The sequence below is a fragment of the Triticum aestivum genome, chromosome 6B (assembly GCF_018294505.1).
Source record: "Triticum aestivum cultivar Chinese Spring chromosome 6B, IWGSC CS RefSeq v2.1, whole genome shotgun sequence".
NCBI lineage: Eukaryota > Viridiplantae > Streptophyta > Magnoliopsida > Poales > Poaceae > Triticum > Triticum aestivum.
The window spans coordinates 727,002,405-727,022,673 of record NC_057810.1 but is presented as its reverse complement, the minus strand read 5'-3'; the positions used below and the strand labels follow the sequence as shown (position 1 = coordinate 727,022,673).

At 48.5% G+C, this 20,269-nt stretch overlaps 1 protein-coding gene across 1 annotated transcript; it reads left to right on the top strand.

The window, feature by feature from the left end:
- The first annotated feature begins 239 nt into the window (after window positions 1–239).
- On the top strand, window positions 240–5,642 carry LOC123140122 (inactive leucine-rich repeat receptor-like serine/threonine-protein kinase At1g60630). The gene is made up of 2 exons (XM_044559854.1): window positions 240–2,002; window positions 4,751–5,642. The coding sequence occupies exons 1-2, from the start codon at window positions 565–567 to the stop codon at window positions 5,413–5,415; spliced, it is 2,103 nt and encodes a 700-aa protein (XP_044415789.1). The 5' UTR covers window positions 240–564; the 3' UTR covers window positions 5,416–5,642.
- Window positions 5,643–20,269: the final 14,627 nt, after the last annotated feature.

Sequence of the window (20,269 nt, the reverse complement as noted above, 5' to 3'; positions counted from 1 at the left end):
AGTAAAATGGGCGTCCGTCAGGCTTTCTACAGCCCCGAGGAGAGGAGCTCGGCCACTCCATTGACCCACTTATTACTGACCCACAAGTGATAGCGGTGGGTGGGTGGGTGGGGATAATCACTGTGCTGTGCTGCCTCTGTTTACCACCACCATGCTCCACTCCAGCAGGTCGCAAAGTTAATCATCCACCTCCGTCAGTTCAGAGTCAGAGAGCATGTGGTGCACTCCACTAGTACCCAGCCTCAGAGTATGGAGTCCAGTGTTAATTGGCGAGCAGAGCTGCCTTTCTTCCTCCTCTCGCTCTCCGGCAAGCCGGCCGCCGGCCCACACTCACTCACGCACGCACGCTGCCGCATTTAGTTAAGCAGCAGCTCATGCCCCGTCACTCTCCCCTTTTCCTTTCCTTTCCGGAGAAGAGATCCAAGGCAGCCTTGTCCGTTTCTACTCTTTTACACCCAGCTCGCTCACTGCTCCCCCGCCCATCATCAATGCCGCCCACCCGCCATTGCTGACCTCCCCTTCCTGCCACTGCCTTCCTTCCTTCACTCCACACTCCACCACACCATGAAGCCCCCCGGAGCCGGAGCCCTCTCGCCTCGCCACCTCCTGCCCCTCCTCCTCCTCCTGCTCTACCACCTCGCCGCCGCCGGCACCGCAGCAACCGACGCCGACGCGCTGCTGGCACTAAAATCCTCCCTCGACGCATCCAACCGCCTCCCGTGGCACCCCTCCACGGCCCGCACCCTCTGCACCGCCTGGCCGGGCGTGCGCCAGTGCGACCCCGCCGGCCGCGTCACCAAGCTGGTCCTCGAGAACCTCAACCTCACGGGCCCGCTCACCGCCGCCCTCCTCGCGCCGCTCGGCGAACTCCGCGTCCTCAGCCTCAAGGCCAACGCGCTCTCCGGCCCCGTCCCCGACGGGCTCGCCGCCGCGCTCCCCAACCTCAAGCTGCTCTACCTCGCCGGCAACCGCCTCTCCGGCCCGCTCCCCGCCAGCCTCGCGCTGCTCCACCGCGCCACCGTGCTCGTGCTCTCCGGCAACCGCCTCTCCGGCCGGATCCCGCGCGAGCTCGCCCGGGTGCCGAGGCTCACCTCGCTGCTGCTCGACGGGAACCTGCTGACGGGGCCGGTGCCCGCGCTGCCGCAGAGCACGCTCCGGGCGCTCGACGTCTCCGGCAACCGGCTGTCGGGCCAGATCCCCGGCGTCCTCGCGAGGCGGTTCAACGCGTCGGCGTTCGCGGGCAATGCCGGGCTCTGCGGGGCGCCGCTCGCCGTGCCCTGCGTCGCGGCGGCGGCCGCTCCCGGGCCGATGTCGCTCTCCCCCGCCACCGCCGCGTTCGCGCCGCTCCCTCCCCCCGGCGGGTCCGGTGGCAGCAGCGGCCGCCGCAGGAAGACCGCGATAATCGCCGGCTCGACGGTGGCGGGCGCGGTGGTGCTGGCCCTGCTGGTCGCGGCGGCGGTGACCGCGTCTCGGCGCGGGCGCGGGCGCAACAAGCGCGTGGCCGGCGACGTGGACAAGGGCGGGCTTGGCACGCCAGAGGAGCAGGCGGAGGAGGACCACCAGCAGCAGCACCGGTCGGCCAACGCAGCACTGCCGCCAGCGACGAACTCAGCGGCGGCGGCGGTGGGCGGTCGGGAGTTCTCGTGGGAGCGGGAGGGGATTGGGAGGCTGGTGTTCTGCAGGGGCGCGGCGGAGGCGTACAGCCTGGAGGAGCTGCTGCGGGCGTCGGCGGAGACGCTGGGGCGCGGGGAGGCCGGGAGCACGTACAAGGCGGTGATGGAGACGGGGTTCATCGTGACGGTGAAGCGGATGCGGTGCGGCGACGCGGGGGGCGCCGGCGGGGTGGGCGGCGGGGCTCTGGAGTTCGGGCGGCGGGCGGAGGAGCTGGGCAGCGTGCGGCACCCGAACGTGGTGGCGCTGCGGGCATACTTCCAGGCCAAGGAGGAGCGGCTGCTGGTGTACGACTACTACCCCAACGGCAGCCTCTTCTCCCTCGTCCACGGTGAGTTCAGTCACTACCCCATTGCCATTGCCATTGCCATTGCCGTCTTGTTCCGCGTCCTCCATTTTCGCCATTGCCATGCTGTGTTTTCTCTGAAAGAATATGTTTTACAGCTCAATTTCTTCCTCGTTGCCATGCGTTCATGTTTAGTAGGATAAACAAATTATGAACCGCATAAGTAAGTCATTATGAGGGCTAAACAATGTGTACTACTAGTAGCTACTAGCATTGATTCATGTGAAATTATGGAGGATGAACCGCACACACACACATCCTGCCCGTGCCCATGAGCCGACCAAACCAAACGGGAAGGGAGAAAAAAAAGGACAAATTTTCTTGGTGTCGCATGGGCAGTTGCACATCCAACCATCTCTCTCTGTTTTTCTTTTCTTGTTGGGTAGCTGAAGCATGCAGCATGGATGTGGCGTGCACTAGGGTTTCATTTCCATGGCCGGCTTTGTTTGTTGGTGCTGCTTCCTAGAGTAGTCCTAGATGACAAGAGTGGCATGCGCAAGCCTCATGCTTGTGCTTCACCACAAGTGTACATAAAAAAAAAGGCAGCTCTTATATACTTGTAAAAAAGAGTATATAAGAATTGCTTCACCATGAAATGTGACATGGATTCATTTTTCATGCTGTGGTAGCCAGGCAGCTGCTTTACTATTAACTCACTCGTGCTGCAAATTAAGTCCCACCTGACATGAAGTCAAGGAGGAGGAGTACCACCACCACCACTATAGGAGGAGCAACAGTGATGAATGCTTGGTAGATTCCACATCACACAAGTCTCATGTTGACGCCAGATCTGTGAAGCCACTCACTAGATTACCACCACAGATTAGAAGAAGCCCTATCAGAAGGAAAGGCTTTGGTTAATCTCATTGCATTGCGCCCTAGTAGTGCATTTTGCAGTGAAACTTGATACCACCTGGCTAAGACGGCAGAAGAAGAAGAAGAAGAATAAGAAGAAGAAGAAGAGGATGAGGTGCCCCTGCTAGCTTACTTATTCAGGCAAACCGTAGTACAACACCTCTGTTTCCAAATAGGAACAATGATGGTGTGCTACTATTCCTTTTTTTCATTCATTCACAAGCTGCTCTGCTGATTTGGAGCAAGACCCCTATGCTAGGCCAGTGTGTCCTTTTTTTCATTGATCCATGCATGCGAATAAGTCCCATATGACATGAACACGCCCCCACGAAGGAAGACACGCCGTAAATCTAGCCACCCAGCCAGCCACAAGATCACTGGACCTGGAGAAGATCAGTACATAGATATAGATGAACAAAAAACAAGTACTCCGTACCATGGAGTAGATCTCACTGAACAAACAAAGAAACTTCTTTTATTCACAAATACGTACTACTCCCTCCGTTCCAAAATAGATGAACCAACTTTATACTAAAGTTAGTACAAAGTTGAGTCATCTATTTTGGAACGGAGGAAGTACTAGATAAAATACTAAGAAGCAGCTTCAGTGCACGAGCATGCCGGGAGTATGAGTTACCAAAGCAGCGCTAGTTTCTTGCAAGAAACAAAAAAAAAGTGATGTTTATCTATGCAATAGAGACTCAACACATTCCCATCCTGGTGCTCCGCTCACATGTATGATCGGCAGCCAAGCACACCTGCCTCCTGTTGAAGAAACAAATTCTTCAGGCATGGTGATTTTTGTTTTAAATAAGTTTCGTTCACATGCCAGCAGTACTGATTTGGCAATGGCCAGACTGGAATAATGCACCATACATTGTCCTTCTTCCCCGCCGTGCCACCGTCCAAATATTTTTTTTCTCCAGAATTGGCTAAAGCCAGGCAGTCAATCTGCATGATTTAAGACAGTAGATAAGATAGGCCCTCCCTGCCTGCCTGCCTGCACAATTTGTGTCTTCACCACGTACGCCTTGTTTCACAAGTAAGCAGGGACAAGCGCATGGATACACAGCTAGATTTATCGACGCGGTGACAGTGGTCCTTGTTAATCGCCATAGCAAGTGTTGTTACTACCTCCTGCTGCCGCTGCTGGGTAAATTCTTTCAGGCATACTGTAGTAGGGTCATTGTTTTTGTTCATGCAAGCTGCTGGATTGGTAACACTGGGAGCAATGATAAGATTCAGACAATGCACGTATGATCCATATCCATAATGCATTGTCCTTTTCTCTGCACTAATAATGCACTAGTATGAGACCTGTCACCGTCCAAATCTTCTTTCCAAAATCAGAATTGGGCAAGGCAGGCAGGCAGGCAGTCAAATGCCAACATGTCCTGAACCCCAGACAGTAGAGAATTCATTTCATTTCTTCAGGAGAGAGCGCATCCATGTCTGTCTTCACAAGCAAGCTAGGGACAAGCGCAAAGATACAATGGCACATGTACCTACTCTCCACGGATTTATCCATGACTTACACACTGACAGTGGTCCTTGGTTGATTAATCACCACTATACTAGTAATTGTTGCACACAGAGTGGTCATTTTGATCTGCAAAAAATAGTAACTGTTGCCACCACAACGTGTAATGAGCAACAGTCGGACACAAATTCAGACAAATGCATGGCTGGCCTCACACTACACAGTACACACACAGCTACCTCAGCTCAGTAAATGTTCATAGCATGAAACTTCACTAGTAGTTACATGAAGTTGAAAATATTCTAGCAGTACTGAACTGAAACAAAAAATGTGATCATGCATGTTTTGCGATTTAAATGTGGTAGTATAATGGTTGGAAATTCATGGGTGCAATGCAGGGTCTCGGCCGTCGAGCAAGGGCAAGCCGCTGCACTGGACCTCCTGCATGAAGATCGCTGAAGACATCGCCGCCGGCCTGCTCCACCTGCACCAACAATCACTTGTGCACGGCAACCTCAAGCCTTCCAACGTCCTCCTCGGCCCCGACTTCGAGTCCTGCCTCACCGACTACGGCCTCGTCCCCGCCCTCCACGCCGCCGGCGGCGACGCATCCTCCGCCTCCCTCCTCTACCGCGCCCCGGAGACCCGCTCCTCCTCGTCCTTCACGGCGGCGTCCGATGTGTACAGCTTCGGCGTGCTCCTGCTGGAGCTGCTTACGGGCCGGGCGCCGTTCCCGGACCTCCTGGACCAGCGCGGTGGTGCCGACGAGGTGACCGCCTGGGTGCGCGCCGCGCGCGAGGAGGAGATGTCCACGGAGTCGGGCGGCGAGTCGGCCGCGTCCGGCGCCGCCGGCCCTGCCGAAGAGAAGCTGGGCGCGTTGGTTGGCGTGGCGGCTTCGTGCGTGGCCGCGGACCCCGGCGCGCGGCCGGCCACGGCCGAGGCGCTGCGGATGGTGCGGGAGGCGCGCGCAGAGGCCATGTCATCGTCCAACAGCAGCGACCGCTCGCCCGCGCGCTGGTCCGACGCCGTCATCGTCGGCGCGCCGGGGCCGCCGACGGACTGATCAGTCCGGTCCGGTTAGCATCTTCAGTTTCGTCGATCGGAGGGATCGATCGATGGAGCTGGATATATACATTTGATTGATTTGGATGAGATCGTCTCGATCTCCAGTTAAGCTAGCTAGATAGGATTTTATTTGGTTGGTTTGATCAGTTGTTGGATTTGTAGATCGCGAGCTTTGAATTGCGCCATCGATCGTCATGTAGTTAATTACTACAGTAGTTTGTGTCATCGGATTGAGCCATGGAAGTAGTTACAAAGATGCAAAATCCTCCTCCTCTACCAACACGTCTAGGAGTACATGCCAACGCCGTTGACAAAACACTTGTTTTTCTTTTCTAAAACACGAGACAGTTGAGACGCTCATATACGTACGTACACTCATCTCTATGAGCGAACACATGCGCACTCTACTCGTATATATGAGCATCTTTGAGAGACTAGAAAAAAAGCAACATGGTTTGTTACATCGGATATGCATGGAAAGATCTAGTCTCGCGAACGAGAACGGGGATGGCATGTGAGACGGACACGTTGCTCGGTGATGCTCGTTTCCGATGTCACGGCGGCGGCCCTGCTCGTCTACCGCCACGATACTCTCACATGATGGCTGGCACCCTATGAAAGGGCACTGGAGGAGCGGCGGCGGTGCGAGGCATGAGGTGCATCTCACGTGGCTTTCTCTGATGCACATTAAGTATTTGAATGTGTCGGTGGTTGCTTTGTAATACAAAGCGAGGGAAACCCTTTTTCGTAAATTTGCACTGAAACTTGATACCGGCTAATTAAGATGGGGGAAGAAGAAGAAGTTGAGGTGCTCCTCCTCCTAGCTAAACTATTCAGGCATACTATGGCGATAGTAGGAATGAATGATCAAGTTGAGACAATAACGTGTATGTTGTCCTCTCCCACGATGCACTGAGATGAGGTGAGGTGAGGGTCCATGATCGACATTCACGCGGCCTGTGTAGTACAAATTAGGCACCCACATTGATTAAGATTAGTTAGGGCAGGCAGTCAAGCGACAGCAGGCCAGGCGATTGAGTAGCGCCGTGTCCACCTGAATTGAATCCAATGCAACAGTACTGTACTAGTGTACGTTTGCAGCTATCTATCGTTGCACACAGTAACTTCGTCTCCTCTCTCCCAAGAAGTGCTCAAACAATGCGTGTGTACCAGGCCAGCCGTGGATCCACATCTTGGCAAGCAAGCAGGGACAAGAGCATAGTATGTATATATACGTAGATGTAGACAGGTTTATATATATACTAGCCTGATTTTTTCTTGGGTGCTCTGCTCTCCCTGGAACTGCTCACACATGTGTGTACCAGTCCAGCCATGTGGCATGGAGCAAGACCCTAGGCTGGCCAGCGTGTCCTTATTTTTTTTCCATTGATCCATGCGAATAAGTCCCACATCAACACGGCCCAGAAGACGCGCCGTAAAGCCAGCCACAAGATCACTGGACCTGGACCTGGACGAGATCACTATATATATAGATGAACAAAAAACAAGTAGTAGCTCCGTACTGGACTAGATCTCACTGAACAAACAAAGAAACTTCTTTTATTCAGAAATAGTACAAGATAAAATACTACTCCAAGAAGAAGCTTCAGTACACGAGCATGCCGGGAGGTTGCATCATATGATATGGGTCACCAAGATAGATACCGCTAGTAGTTTCTTGCAAGAAAAAAGTGAGCCTTTTTCCTTCTTGTCCTCGCTACCTAGCTAGTGCTATACCTTCTATATCTATACAACAGAGCCCATGTATACCCATCCTGGCGCTCACATGTATGATCGGCAGCCAAGCGCACCTGCCTCCTGTGGAAGAACCAATTTCTTGAGGCATACTTGGGTGATTTATTTCCTTCCTTGTTTCTTTGACATGCCAGCAGTAGCACTCCTATGATTTGGTAATGCCAGCTATCAATGACCAAATCTAAAATCATAATGCATTGTCCTTGTCCACGCGCTCACGCGTGCCTGCCACCTACATGCCACCGAGAGTCCAAATCTTCTGAATGATTCAAGGCAGTAGATAAGATAGGCCATCCCTGCCTGCCTGCACAATTTGTGTCTTCACCACGTACGCCTTAGTAAGGGACAAGCGCATAGATAGATACACAGATAGATTTATCGATGCGGTGACAGCAGCTCCTTGTTAATCACTATAGTAAATTCTTTCGGGCATACTGTGGTAGTATTGTTTTTGTCCACGCAAGCTCTTGTATTGGTAGTAGTACCTAGTACGTAGTAGTAGTGTTGATTCAGAGTTTCAGACAATGCCTCCACACACTAGGCTGAGGTGAGGGGAGGGTCCATGCATGCATGCATGAGTGACGATGATTAAGCACCCGGATTGATTATTACTACTCCCTCCGTTTTGATTTACTCGTCGTGGTTTTAGTTCAAATTTAAACTAAAATCACGACGAGTAAATCGATCGGAACAGAGGGAGTACTAGTTAAGGCAGCCAGTGGAGCCGAGCGACAGGGGCCAGGCGATGAGCGCCATCCCTCCTGCTTTAGCTTTAGCAGCAGCGTGTCCTGAACGTTAGATAGTTCTGCAAGTATTACTGGCACACACCCGCATCTACATCTACCCAAGATTCAGACAATTTTCTTGAGTGCGTGCTCTACGTACGTGTTGTGCTGCCTGAATTCGTTTCCGTTCCATTGCATTTCACCACTTGAGAATAAAAGATTTATATTCATGATCCTGCTCCACCACTTGAGAATAAAAGATTTATATTCATGATCCTGCTCCACCACTTGAAATAAAAGCCATCTATGTATCCACTCAATTCTTTCATTCGCCCACGCAAGCAAGTCCCCGGCAGTGGTACAACTACCTACTATGGCCATCGTGCTAACTTGCCGGTAGATTCCACGTCCGAGATGATGCAAGATCGGTTGGCATAATGAAACCTTGCGCCGTACTAGTAAACAAGAATGGCCGAGAGAGAGAGAGTGAGTGAGAGAGAGAGAGAGAGAGAGAGAGAGAGTGAGTGAGAGAGAGAGAGAGAGAGAGAGAGAGAGTGAGAGAGAGAGAGAGAGAGTGAGAGAGAGAGAGAGAGAGAGAGAGAGAGAGAGAGAGAGAGAGAGAATCCCGGCTGCCAGGGAACACGTCCCAGCGAGACACACGGACAGTAAACAAGAATGGCAGACACAAGATCACCGGACGAGATGAGCAAAAAGAAATAGTCAATGTATATTTTTATCCTTTATTACATTGAAAAAAGCAAGCTTCACTGCACGAACATGCGAGGAGGTGGTTCCATCATGCATGTGTCACCGAGATAGACTACGGACTTCTTGCAAGAAAGAAGTGAGACGTTTTGTTCTTGTCTTTAAGAGTGCTATCTTTCTACTCCCTTCGTTTTTAAATGTAAGGTGTTTCTTTAGAGATTTTAATTCGGATCACATACAGACAGTGGCGGAGCCACCTCCCGGCAACCCTGGGCAGCTGCACGGGCTCTGCCCAAATACTTCCAATAAATTACACTAAGAGACTGATAATTAATCACCAGTCTTTGTGGGCAAATGCCCATGGAGCACATCCCTTTGTATTTTGCCCCGGCTCCATGGACGGGCTAGCTCCGCCACTGCATACAGATGTATGTATATGTATTTTAAAGTGTACATTAGAATATCTAAAAAGGCTTATATTTGAAAACGTAGGAAGTAGTACAGTAGAAGAATGAACTCAACTCTACGAATGCCCGTCCTGGCTGATAATGATCGGCAAGCACGGCTGCCTGTTGAAGAAACAAATTCTTCAAACGTACTCCTAGTACTACTGATTTTTCTTTCTTCTTTCTTTCTTTCTTTCTTTCTTTCTTTCACATGTTTTTTAGAATGAAGGCTCAGGACGAGCCCGGTTTTGAATTAACAAAGCCATCAACCGGCCAGGATTACAGCAAGCGCCAATAACAGAAACGGAACAAAGAAAACAGCTAAAAGGGTACAAGAGTGCTGTGCAAACAGCTAATAGGCTTCTATCCATCTACAAGCAAAGATGCAGAATCTAAAGAACAAGACCAGCTTGAAGACGATGAAGCCCTCCACCGAGTGCGATCCACCCTACCGAGACACCAGCAGGCCTTGAGAAGACCCAACTAGCAGGCGGGAGTAATGATGGCATCTCCATGGGCTCCGGCCGAATCAGCGACAACCTCCTACATCTCCGAAAGGGGCTCCCTAGCCCCTCGCCTGGCATGAGGCGTCGATCCGTCGGACGATAAGAATGCTCTCCCAAGAGCAAAGGTGCACACCCGACGCCATAGCCACACGAAAAGACATACCAGAGCACCACCAACACGCGTCGCCGAGCTCAACAAAGGGCAACATGGCACTGGGAGGGAACCAACACGCAAGGAGAAGCAAATGCACGGTGGGGCTGCCGATGACAAAGCAGCAATGGAGGGAAGCCATTGGACTGAACTTGGAGACGATGCTGACCGCAGATGGCGAGCGGGGAACCTCCAAGACGCCACCAGCTCCAACCATGTCGCTGCCAAACGCCCACCAACCAGATCGGACTCACCACCGCCCCAAACTCACCGAAGGCGGCATCTCCATGGGGGTGACGGCGCCGCGAGCGTCGCTGCCGCCCAATCCAAAGGGATTTGGGTTTTCACCCCGGTATACGAGCAGGGGAACGAGGCAAAGGGGGAAAGGGATAACCTTGACGGCGCCTACAAGTAGGAGACGGCGCCCTCAGGCGTCGCTGTCGTCGTGGCCGGCAGAGCCAGCCTTGGATTTCTCCGGGGTCCATGTCTTCCCCACCCCTAGCACAGACGCGGCGCCGGCAGCCTGGGGCAGCCGGAGACCAGATCTGACAGGGGCCGAAAGGGTTGGAGGCGGAGGCGTCAGATCCGGGACCGACGCCCCCGCGGCCACCACCCGCCGCCGCCTTGCCACCCGCGCGGCCAAGGAGGACGGCCAGCACTAGCGACGGCCGCTTGCTGAGGTCGCCGTCACTCCACCACCCGAGGCTGCCGCCTCGGCTCCAAAGCCCCCTGCACGAGACAGGGCGGAACAGATCCTCGCCACCACCCTCCCGGTAGGACGCGCGGCGTGCCGGCGGCCCCCTCCGGTGGTGGCGAGGGAGAGGAGGGGGGGGGGGGGTGGCTGGCTGGCGGCGGGCTAGGTTATCGCCGCCCGAGTCGCCCCTGCAGGAGCGACGCGGGGGCCGGGAAGGGGCCGTGACTTGTGGTTTCAAAAAGATGTATTTTCTTTCACATGCTAGCTAGCAATGGCCATAAATAAGACTGTTTTCAGTTGACAGACTCAAATAATGCAGCATGCATGCATTGTCCTTTTCCCTGCACTAATAATGCAGTATATATGAGACGTGTCACCGTCCAAATCTTCTTCCCAGAATCAGAATTGGGTAAGGCAGGCACGCAGACAGTCAAATGCCAACATGTCCTGAACCCGAGACAGTGGAGAATTCATTTCTTCAGTGCGCATCCATATCCATGTCTGCCTTCACAAGCTAGGGACAAGCGCAAAGATACAATGCCACATGTACCTACTCTCCACAGATTTACAGATGACTTATTACTGACAGTGGTCCTTGTTAATCACCAGTATAGTAGTAATCGTTGCGTACGGAGTGGTCCTTTTTCATCTGCAAAAAATAGTAATCGTTGCCACCATAGCATGTACTTCATCCGTCCCATAACTATTGTGTCAAAAACTTCTTACTCCTGCTCGGCTGGCTGGCTGGCCTCACACTACACACAGCTAGTACTACTAGTAAATTTTCATGTATGCATAGTACTCACTTGGTAAACCAATATAAAGAGCGCTTAGATCACTAAAATAGTGATCTAAACACATTTATATTTCTTTACGAAGGGAGTAGATTGTAATTTTACTACTGATGTGTTTGGATAGTACTTTCGCTGAATTAAAATTAAAAAATATGGACATGTTTTGCAATTAAAATTGAATGTAGATCCCTAGCTTTGAATTCGAAGACACCTACATATGTCATACACTCGTCTCTATGAACAAGGACATGCACATCCTACTCGCATGAGCATCTTCGAGGGACCGGGGAAAAAGCAACATGGTTTGTTACAATGGATATGCATGGAAACATCTAGTCTCGCGCACGAGAACGAGGATGGCGTGTGAGACACGTTGCTCGGCGATGTTCGTTTATGATCTCAAGGCGGCGAGCGTGCTCGTCTACCACCACAGTACTCTCCTCCGGTGAGCAGATACACGACCTCGGCTAGCCGAGCATGGCCATGTCGTCGATGCTCGGGCGTGTCACGATGGGGAGCGGATCATGGAGGAAGACTACGTTCAGAATGCCTTTCTTCATGGTGTGTTAAATGAGGAAGTATACATGAGGCAGCCACCAGGGTTCATTGATCTTGGTCGTCCTCATCACTTGTATCGTTTGGACAAAGCATTATATATATGGCTTGAAGCAGGGGTGCCTGTCGTACTCATCTTGCCTAAGGTTTTCATGCTTATGGCTTTGTTCCATGTACAGCTGATACATTACTCCTTATACAACGCCCGAGGTTACTATGTAACTTCTGGTTTACGTTGATGATATCATTTTGTCAGTTCTTCAGACGTTTATGCCAATGGACTTCTCTCAACTCTTAGTTCTGATTTTGCTGTCAAGGACCTCATCAAGCTTCATTTTTTTCTGGGTTAGGAGATCATTCATACCACTACTTTCCCAACGACAGCCTCTTCTTCCTCATCCACGGTCAGTCCAGACGCTATTTCACAGCCGGTCCATTACCCAATTGCCACCCTCTTCCTCGTGGATATGTGCCATCGCCATGCTTTGCTCTTTTCGCTCAAACATATAGTCTGTCCCTACATATCATCCTCTTTTTAGCTCAGTTTCTCATGGCCGTGCACCAATCCATCCATGTTTATAGGAGAAAAATAATAATAATTTGCACCCCCTAATTTGTCATGAAAACACGTAACAGTTTATTACTAGCTAGGAGCGTTCATTCATATGGACACTGAAGTGCACACACATCCTGCCCGTGCCCATGGGCCAACCAACCAAATGGGAAAGGAAAAAGAAGTTTTTGTCTCTCCTCTTGGCAAGCACGGGGGAAGCATGCAGCAGTTTCACATCCGCCCATCTCTTCTTTCTTGTTGGGTAGCCATTCATTCCATAGTTGGCTTGTTGGTATGCGCAAGCCTCACCTGTACCTACAAGTGTAAATAAAAAGCACCCTTGTGTACGTGGTGCCTGCCCTAGGCTAGGGTGCTTGTTCCAGCTCATACCACTAGTTTATGAATAGCACAGCAAGGACTCACTCACTCGACATGTGTACGTAGCTAGTGTACTATAGGAGGAGGAGTAGAGGTGGCAGGCAGGGCATGTGACATGGATTCATGGCGCAACAACTTTATTTATCAGTAGTAATTCATGCTGCAAGTCCCTCCCACATGAAGTGAAGTGGTAGGACAATAGTACGAAGAGCAGTAACAATTCATCATGCAATAGTGGAGGCATGGTAGATCCCACAGCTAGCACAGAAAGTTCATGCGGAAGCATGCTAGACCCGTGAATTGATACGAGAGAAAAACAAACATAAAGAAAATGAGACCAATCTGGGCTAGACTAGCCTGTTGGCATTTTTTATAGAAAAAAACTCTGTGAGCACCAAATGCTCAAGCCGAAAATTAAACCCTGATGGGCTGGCTGCAAACTCCCGCGCCTTGCCAACTAAGCTACACTCAGTTCTGGAGAAAAACAAACATGAGCAATTGATTCCGAAGGAGTGGCACAGACTACTTGAGAATGAGGAGAAAAAGATAGTAAGTTGCTCCTGCTAAATTCTTCAGACATACTCAATTTTCCATTTTCATCACAAGCTGCTGGGGCCTGGGTTGGTGACACTAACCAATGACCAGATTCAAACAATAATGTGTTATCCTTGTCCATGCACTGAGATGAGGTGAGGTGAGGTTAGGGCCCATACACGAATTAATGATGTTCACGCGGCCTGTCCAAATGAGGATCCGGCTTGCCTGCTTCCTCCCCGTGCTCCCATCCGTGCTCCCACTTCATCCTACGGCTGTCTTTTTTTCCTTTTCTTTTTCTAATCTAATCATCTCCCCCCCTGATTTTAAAGGGGTGGGGCCGGGCCTTATTTTCTTCCAATCAAATCAAGGCACGTATGCGGGAGCACAGATGGGCATACACGGGGGAGCAGGCAAGTCTCGTCCCCAAATGAGGCACCCAGATTGATTAATTAAGGCAGGCAACTTGATGAGCACCCTCATTTTTTTTGCGGGAAATGAGCACCCTCATGCTCGTGTTGACCAGGATCCTCCTGCATGAAGATTGCCGAGGACATCGCCTTTGGCATAAATATTAATCAAGCATTTGGAAAAAATGTTGACCATGGTATTAAAAAAAGAGTTAATTTGTTATTTGGAAAATGTTAATTAAGCATTTCAAAAATGTTAAATATGTTTAGACAAATTGTTGACCATAAATGTTAATCTTGTATCTGAATTTTTTTAAATGTGTATTAGAAAAATGTATTAGATATATACCAAAGGTGTGTATAGAAAAACAGTGAAAACCCGAGGAGAAACAAAAGAAAACGGAGGAAAGAAGCAAACAAAACTGAGGAAAAAATGAAGAAAAGCAAAGGAAACCGAAGAAAGCTGTAGAACAAAGAAAGAAAATAAAAAAGCAATGAAAACCGAGAAAGAAACAAAAAAAAGTAAGAAAGAATCGAAGAAGAATCTATCAAAAGAAAAGAAAAAAGAAAAACAAAATAAAACCCGGAAGACACTGTGAAAACCCACCTTTTTTTCTACTTATGTATATGCTATAACCGTAGACGCTTCATCGAAAGATCCTACAGTCTCGCGATAAATGAGATATAGTCACGGCGGCCCAACAGCCCAGGTGCTCCCGTGCTGGCCTGTTGGGGAACATAGTAATTTCAAAATTTTCCTACGCACACGCAAGATCATGTGATGATATAGCAACGAGGGGAGAGTGTTGTCTACGTACCCTCGTAGACCGAAGCGGAAGCGTTGACGCAACGTAGAGGAAGTAGTCGTACGTCCTCCGGTTCAACCGATCCAAGTACCGTTACTCCGGCACCTCCGAGTTCTTGACACGCGTACAGCTTGATGACGCACTCTCGATCTCCGATCCAGCAGAGGCGCCGAGGGGGAGTTCCGTCAGCACGACGGCGTGGTGACGATCTTGATGTTCTCCTGTTGCAGGGCTTCGCCTAAGCACCGCTACAATATGACCGAGGTGTAATATCGTGGAGGGGGGCACCGCACACGGCTAAGGAACGATCAATGATCAACTTGTGTGTTCTAGGGTGCCCCCTTACCCCCGTATATAAAGGAGGGAGGGAGGAGGTGGCCGGCCCTAGGGGGGCGCGCCATGAGGAGGGGGAAACCTACTCCAAGTAGGTTTCCCTCTCTTTTCCTTATCTTATTTGGAGGGGGAAGGAAAGAGTACTAGTATTAGGCAGTAGTACTAGTAGTAGTAATAGGAAGAGGGGGAAGGAGAAAGGAAAGGGGGGCCGGCCCCCCTCCCCAATTCGGATTGGGCTTGGGGGGGCGCGCCCCCCTCCCTTGCTCCTTCTCTCTTCCTCCTACATGGGCCCAATAAGGCCCATATACCTCCCGGGGGGTTCCGGTAACCTCCCGGGGCTCCAAACTTCTCCGGAACCTTTCCGGTGTCCAAATATATCCGTCCAATATATCAATCTTTATGTCTCGACCATTTCGAGACTCCTCGTCATGTCCGTAATCATATCCGGGACTCCGAACAACCTTCGGTACATCAAAATACATAAACTCATAATATAACTGTCATCGAAACCTTAAGCGTGCGGACCCTACGGTTCGAGAAAGATGTAGACATGACTGAGACACATCTCTGGTCAATAACCAATAGCGGGACCTGGATGCTCATATTGGTTCCTACATATTCTACGAAGATCTTTATCGGTCAAACCGCATAACAACATACGTTGTTCCCTTTGTCATCGGTATGTTACTTGTCCGAGATTCGATCGTCGGTATCCAATACCTAGTTCAATCTCGTTATCGACAAGTCTCTTTACTCCTTCTATAATACTTCATCTTATAACTAACTCATTAGTTACATGCTTGCAAGGCTTAGGTGATGAGCATTGCCGAGAGGGCCCAGAGATACCTCTCCGACAATCGGAGTGACAAAACCTAATCTCGAATTATGCTAACTCAACATGTACCTTCGGAGACACCTGTAGTACTCCTTTATAATCACCCAGTCACGTTGTGACGTTTGGTAGTACCCAAAGTGTTCCTCCGGTAAACGGGAGTTACACAATTCTCATAGTTACAGGAACATGTATAAGTCATGAAGGAAGCAATAGCAGAATACTAAACGATCAAGTGCTAAGCTAACGGGATGGGTCATGTCAATCACCTCATTCTCCTAATGATGTGATCCCATTAATCAAATGACAACACATGTCAATGGTTAGGAAACATAACCATCTTTGATTAATGAGCTAGTCAAGTAGAGGCATACTAGTGACTATATGTTTGTCTATGTATTCACACATGTATCATGTTTCCGGTTAATACAATTCTAGCATGAATAATAAACATTTATCATGATATGAGGAAATAAATAATAACTTTATTATTGCCTCTAGGGCATATTTCCTTCAGTCTCCCACTTGCACTAGAGTCAATAATCTAGATTACATAGTAATGATTCTAACACCCATGGAGTCTTGGTGCTGATCATGTTTTGCTCGTGAGAGAGGCTTAGTCAACGGGTCTGCAACATTCAGATCCGTATGTATCTTGCAAATCTCTATGTCTCCCACTTGGACTTGGTCCCGAATGGAATTGAAGCGTCTCTTGATGTGCTTGGTCCTCTTGTGAAATCTGGATTTCTTTGCCAAGGCAATTGCACCAGTATTGTCACAGAAGATCTTCATTGGTCTCGATGCACTAGGTATGACACCTAGATCGGAAATGAACTCCTTCATCCAGACTCCTTCATTTGCTGCTTCAGAAGCAGCTATGTACTCCGCTTCACATGTAGATCCTGCCACGACGCTTTGTTTAGAACTGCACCAACTTACAGCTCCACCGTTTAATAAAAACACGTATCCGGTCTGCGATTTAGAATCGTCCGGATCAGTGTCAAAGCTTGCATCGACGTAACCATTTACGACTAGCTCTTTGTCACCTCCATATATGAGAAACATATCCTTAGTCCTTTTCAGGTATTTCAGGATGTTCTTAACCGCTGTCCAGTGATCCACTCCTGGATTACTTTGGTACCTACCTGCCAAGCTTATTGCTAAGCATACGTCAGGTCTGGTACACAGCATTGCATACATGATAGAGCCTATGGCTGAAGCATAGGGAACATCTTTCATTTTCTCTCTATCTTCTGCTGTGGTCGGGCATTGAGTTTGACTCAACTTTACACCTTGTAGCACAGGCAAGAATCCTTTCTTTGCCTGATCCATTTTGAACTTTTTCAAAATTTTGTCAAGGTATGTACTTTGTGAAAGTCCTATTAAGCGTCTTGATCTATCTCTATAGATCTTGATGTCCAATATGTAAGCAGCTTCACCGAGGTCTTTCATAGAAAAACTTTTATTCAAGTATCCCTTTATGCTATCCAGAAATTCTATATCATTTCCAATTAATAATATGTCATCAACATATAAAACTAGAAATGCTACAGAGCTCCCACTCACTTTCTTGTAAATACAGGCTTCTCCAAAAGTCTGTATAAAACCATATGCTTTGATCACACTATCAAAACGTTTATTCCAACTCCGAGATGCTTGCACCAGTCCATAAATGGAACGTTGGAGCTTGCACACTTTGTCAGCACTTTTTGGATCAACAAAACCTTCAGGTTGCATCATATACAACTCTTCTTCTAGAAATCCATTCAAGAATGCGGTCTTGACATCCATTTGCCAAATTTCATAATCATGAAATGCAGCAATAGCCAACATGATTCGGACAGACTTAAGCATCGCTACGGGTGAGAAAGTCTCATCGTAGTCAACCCCTTGAACTTGTCGAAAACCTTTTGCAACAAGTCGAGCTTTGTAGACAGTAACATTACCATCAGCGTCAGTCTTCTTCTTAAAGATCCATTTATTCTCAATGGTTTGCCGATCATCGGGCAAGTCAACCAAAGTCCATACTTTGTTTTCATACATGGATCCTATCTCAGATTTCATGGCCTCTAGCCATTTTGCGGAATCTGGGCTCATCATCGCTTCCTCATAGTTCGTAGGTTCATTATGGTCTAGTAACATGACTTCCAGAATAGGATTTCCGTACCACTCTGGTGCGGATCTTACTCTGGTAGACCTACGAGGTTCAGTAGAAACTTGATCTGAAGTTTCATGATCAATATCATTAGCTTCCTCACTAATTGGTGTAGTTGTCACAGGAACCGGTTCTTGTGATGAACTACTTTCCAATAAGGGAGTAGATACAGTTATCTCATCAAGTTCTACTTTCCTCCCACTCACTTCTTTCGAGAGAAACTCCTTCTCTAGAAAGGATCCGATTTTAGCAATGAAAATCTTGCCTTCAGATCTGTGATAGAAGGTGTACCCAATTGTCTCCTTTGGGTATCCTATGAAGATACATTTCTCCGATTTGGGTTCGAGCTTATCTGGTTGAAGTTTCTTAACATAAGCATTGCAGCCCCAAACTTTGAGAAACGACAACTTTGGTTTCTTGCCAAACCACAGTTCATAAGGCGTCGTCTCAATGGATTTTGATGGTTCCCTATTTAACGTGAATGCGGCCGTCTCTAAAGCATAACCCCAAAACGATAGCGGTAAATCGGTAAGAGACATCATAGATCGCACCATATCAAGTAAAGTACGATTACGACGTTCGGACACACCATTTCGCTGTGGTGTTCCAGGTGGCGTGAGTTGCGAAACTATTCCACATTGTTTTAAATGTAAACCAAACTCGTAACTCAAATATTCTCCTCCACAATCAGATCGTAGAATCTTTATTTTCTTGTTACGATGATTTTCTACTTCACTCTGAAATTCTTTGAACTTTTCAAATGTTTCAGACTTGTGCTTCATCAAGTAGATATACCCATATCTGCTCAAATCATCTGTGAAGGTGAGGAAATAACGATATCCGCCATGAGCCTCAACATTCATCGGACCACATACATCTGTATGTATGATTTCCAACAAATCTGTTGCTCTCTCCATAGATCCGGAGAACGGTGTTTTGGTCATCTTGCCCATGAGGCACGGTTCGCAAGTACCAAGTGATTCATAATCAAGTGATTCCAGAAGTCCATCAGTATGGAGTTTCTTCATGCGTTTTACACCGATATGACCTAAACGGCAGTGCCACAAATATGTTGCACTATCATTATCAACTCTGCATCTTTTGGCTTCAACATTATGAATATGTGTATCACTACTATCGAGATTTAATAAAAATAGACCACTCTTCAAGGGTGCATGACCATAAAAGATATTACTCATATAAATAGAACAACCATTATTCTCTGATTTAAATGAATAACCGTCTCGCATCAAACAAGATCCAGATATAATGTTCATGCTCAACGCAGGCACCAAATAACAATTATTCAGGTCTAAAACTAATCCCGATGGTAGATGTAGAGGTAGCGTGCCGACCGCGATCACATCGACTTTGGAACCATTTCCCACGCGCATCGTCACCTCGTCCTTAGCTAATCTTCGCTTAATCCGTAGTCCCTGTTTCGAGTTGCAAATGTTAGCAACAGAACCAGTATCAAATACCCAGGTGCTACTGCGAGCATTAGTAAGGTACACATCAATAACATGTATATCACATATACCTTTGTTCACTTTGCCATCCTTCTTATCCGCCAAATACTTGGGGCAGTTCCGCTTCCAGTGTCCAGTCTGCTTGTAGTAGAAGCACTCAGTTTCAGGCTTAGGTCCAAACTTGGGTTTCTTCACTTGAGCAGCAACTTGTTTGCCGTTCCTTTTGAAGTTCCCCTTCTTCTTCCCTTTGCCCCTTTTCTTGAAACCAGTGGTCTTGTTGACCATCAACACTTGATGCTCCTTTTTGATTTCTACCTCCGCGGCTTTCAGCATCGCGAAGAGCTCGGGAATAGTCTTGTTCATCCCTTGCATATTATAGTTCATCACAAAGCTCTTGTAGCTTGGTGGCAGTGATTGGAGAATTCTGTCAATGACGCTATCATCCGGAAGATTAACTCCCAGTTGAATCAAGTGATTATTATACCCAGACATTTTGAGTATATGCTCACTGACAGAACTGTTCTCCTCCATCTTGCAGCTGTAGAACTTATTGGAGACTTCATATCTCTCAATCCGGGCATTTGCTTGAAATATTAACTTCAACTCCTGGAACATCTCATATGCCCCATGACGTTCAAAACGTCGTTGAAGACCCGGTTCTAAGCCGTAAAGCATGGCACACTGAACTATAGAGTAGTCATCAGCTTTGCTCTGCCAGACGTTCTTAACGTCGTCAGTTGCATCAGCAGCAGGCCTGGCACCAAGCGGTGCTTCCAGGACGTAACTCTTCTGTGCAGCAATGAGGATAATCCTCAGGTTACGGACCAGTCCGTGTAATTGCTACCATCATCTTTCAACTTTGCTTTCTCAAGGAACGCATTAAAATTTAACGGAACAATAGCACGAGCCATCTATCTACATACAAACATAGACAAGCAAAATACTATCAGGTACTAAGTTCATGATAAATTTAAGTTCAATTAATCATATTACTAAAGAACTCCCACTTAGACAGACATCTCTCTAGTCATCTAAGTGATTACGTGATCCA

Excerpts from the sequence above, each read along its gene's own strand:
- LOC123140122 (XM_044559854.1), top strand. The coding sequence starts at position 565 with ATGAAGCCCCCCGGAGCCGGAGCCCTCTCGCCTCGCCACCTCCTGCCC. Across the intron at positions 2,003-4,750 it reads CCTCTTCTCCCTCGTCCACG|GGTCTCGGCCGTCGAGCAAG; the intron begins GTGAGTTCAGTC and ends GGTGCAATGCAG.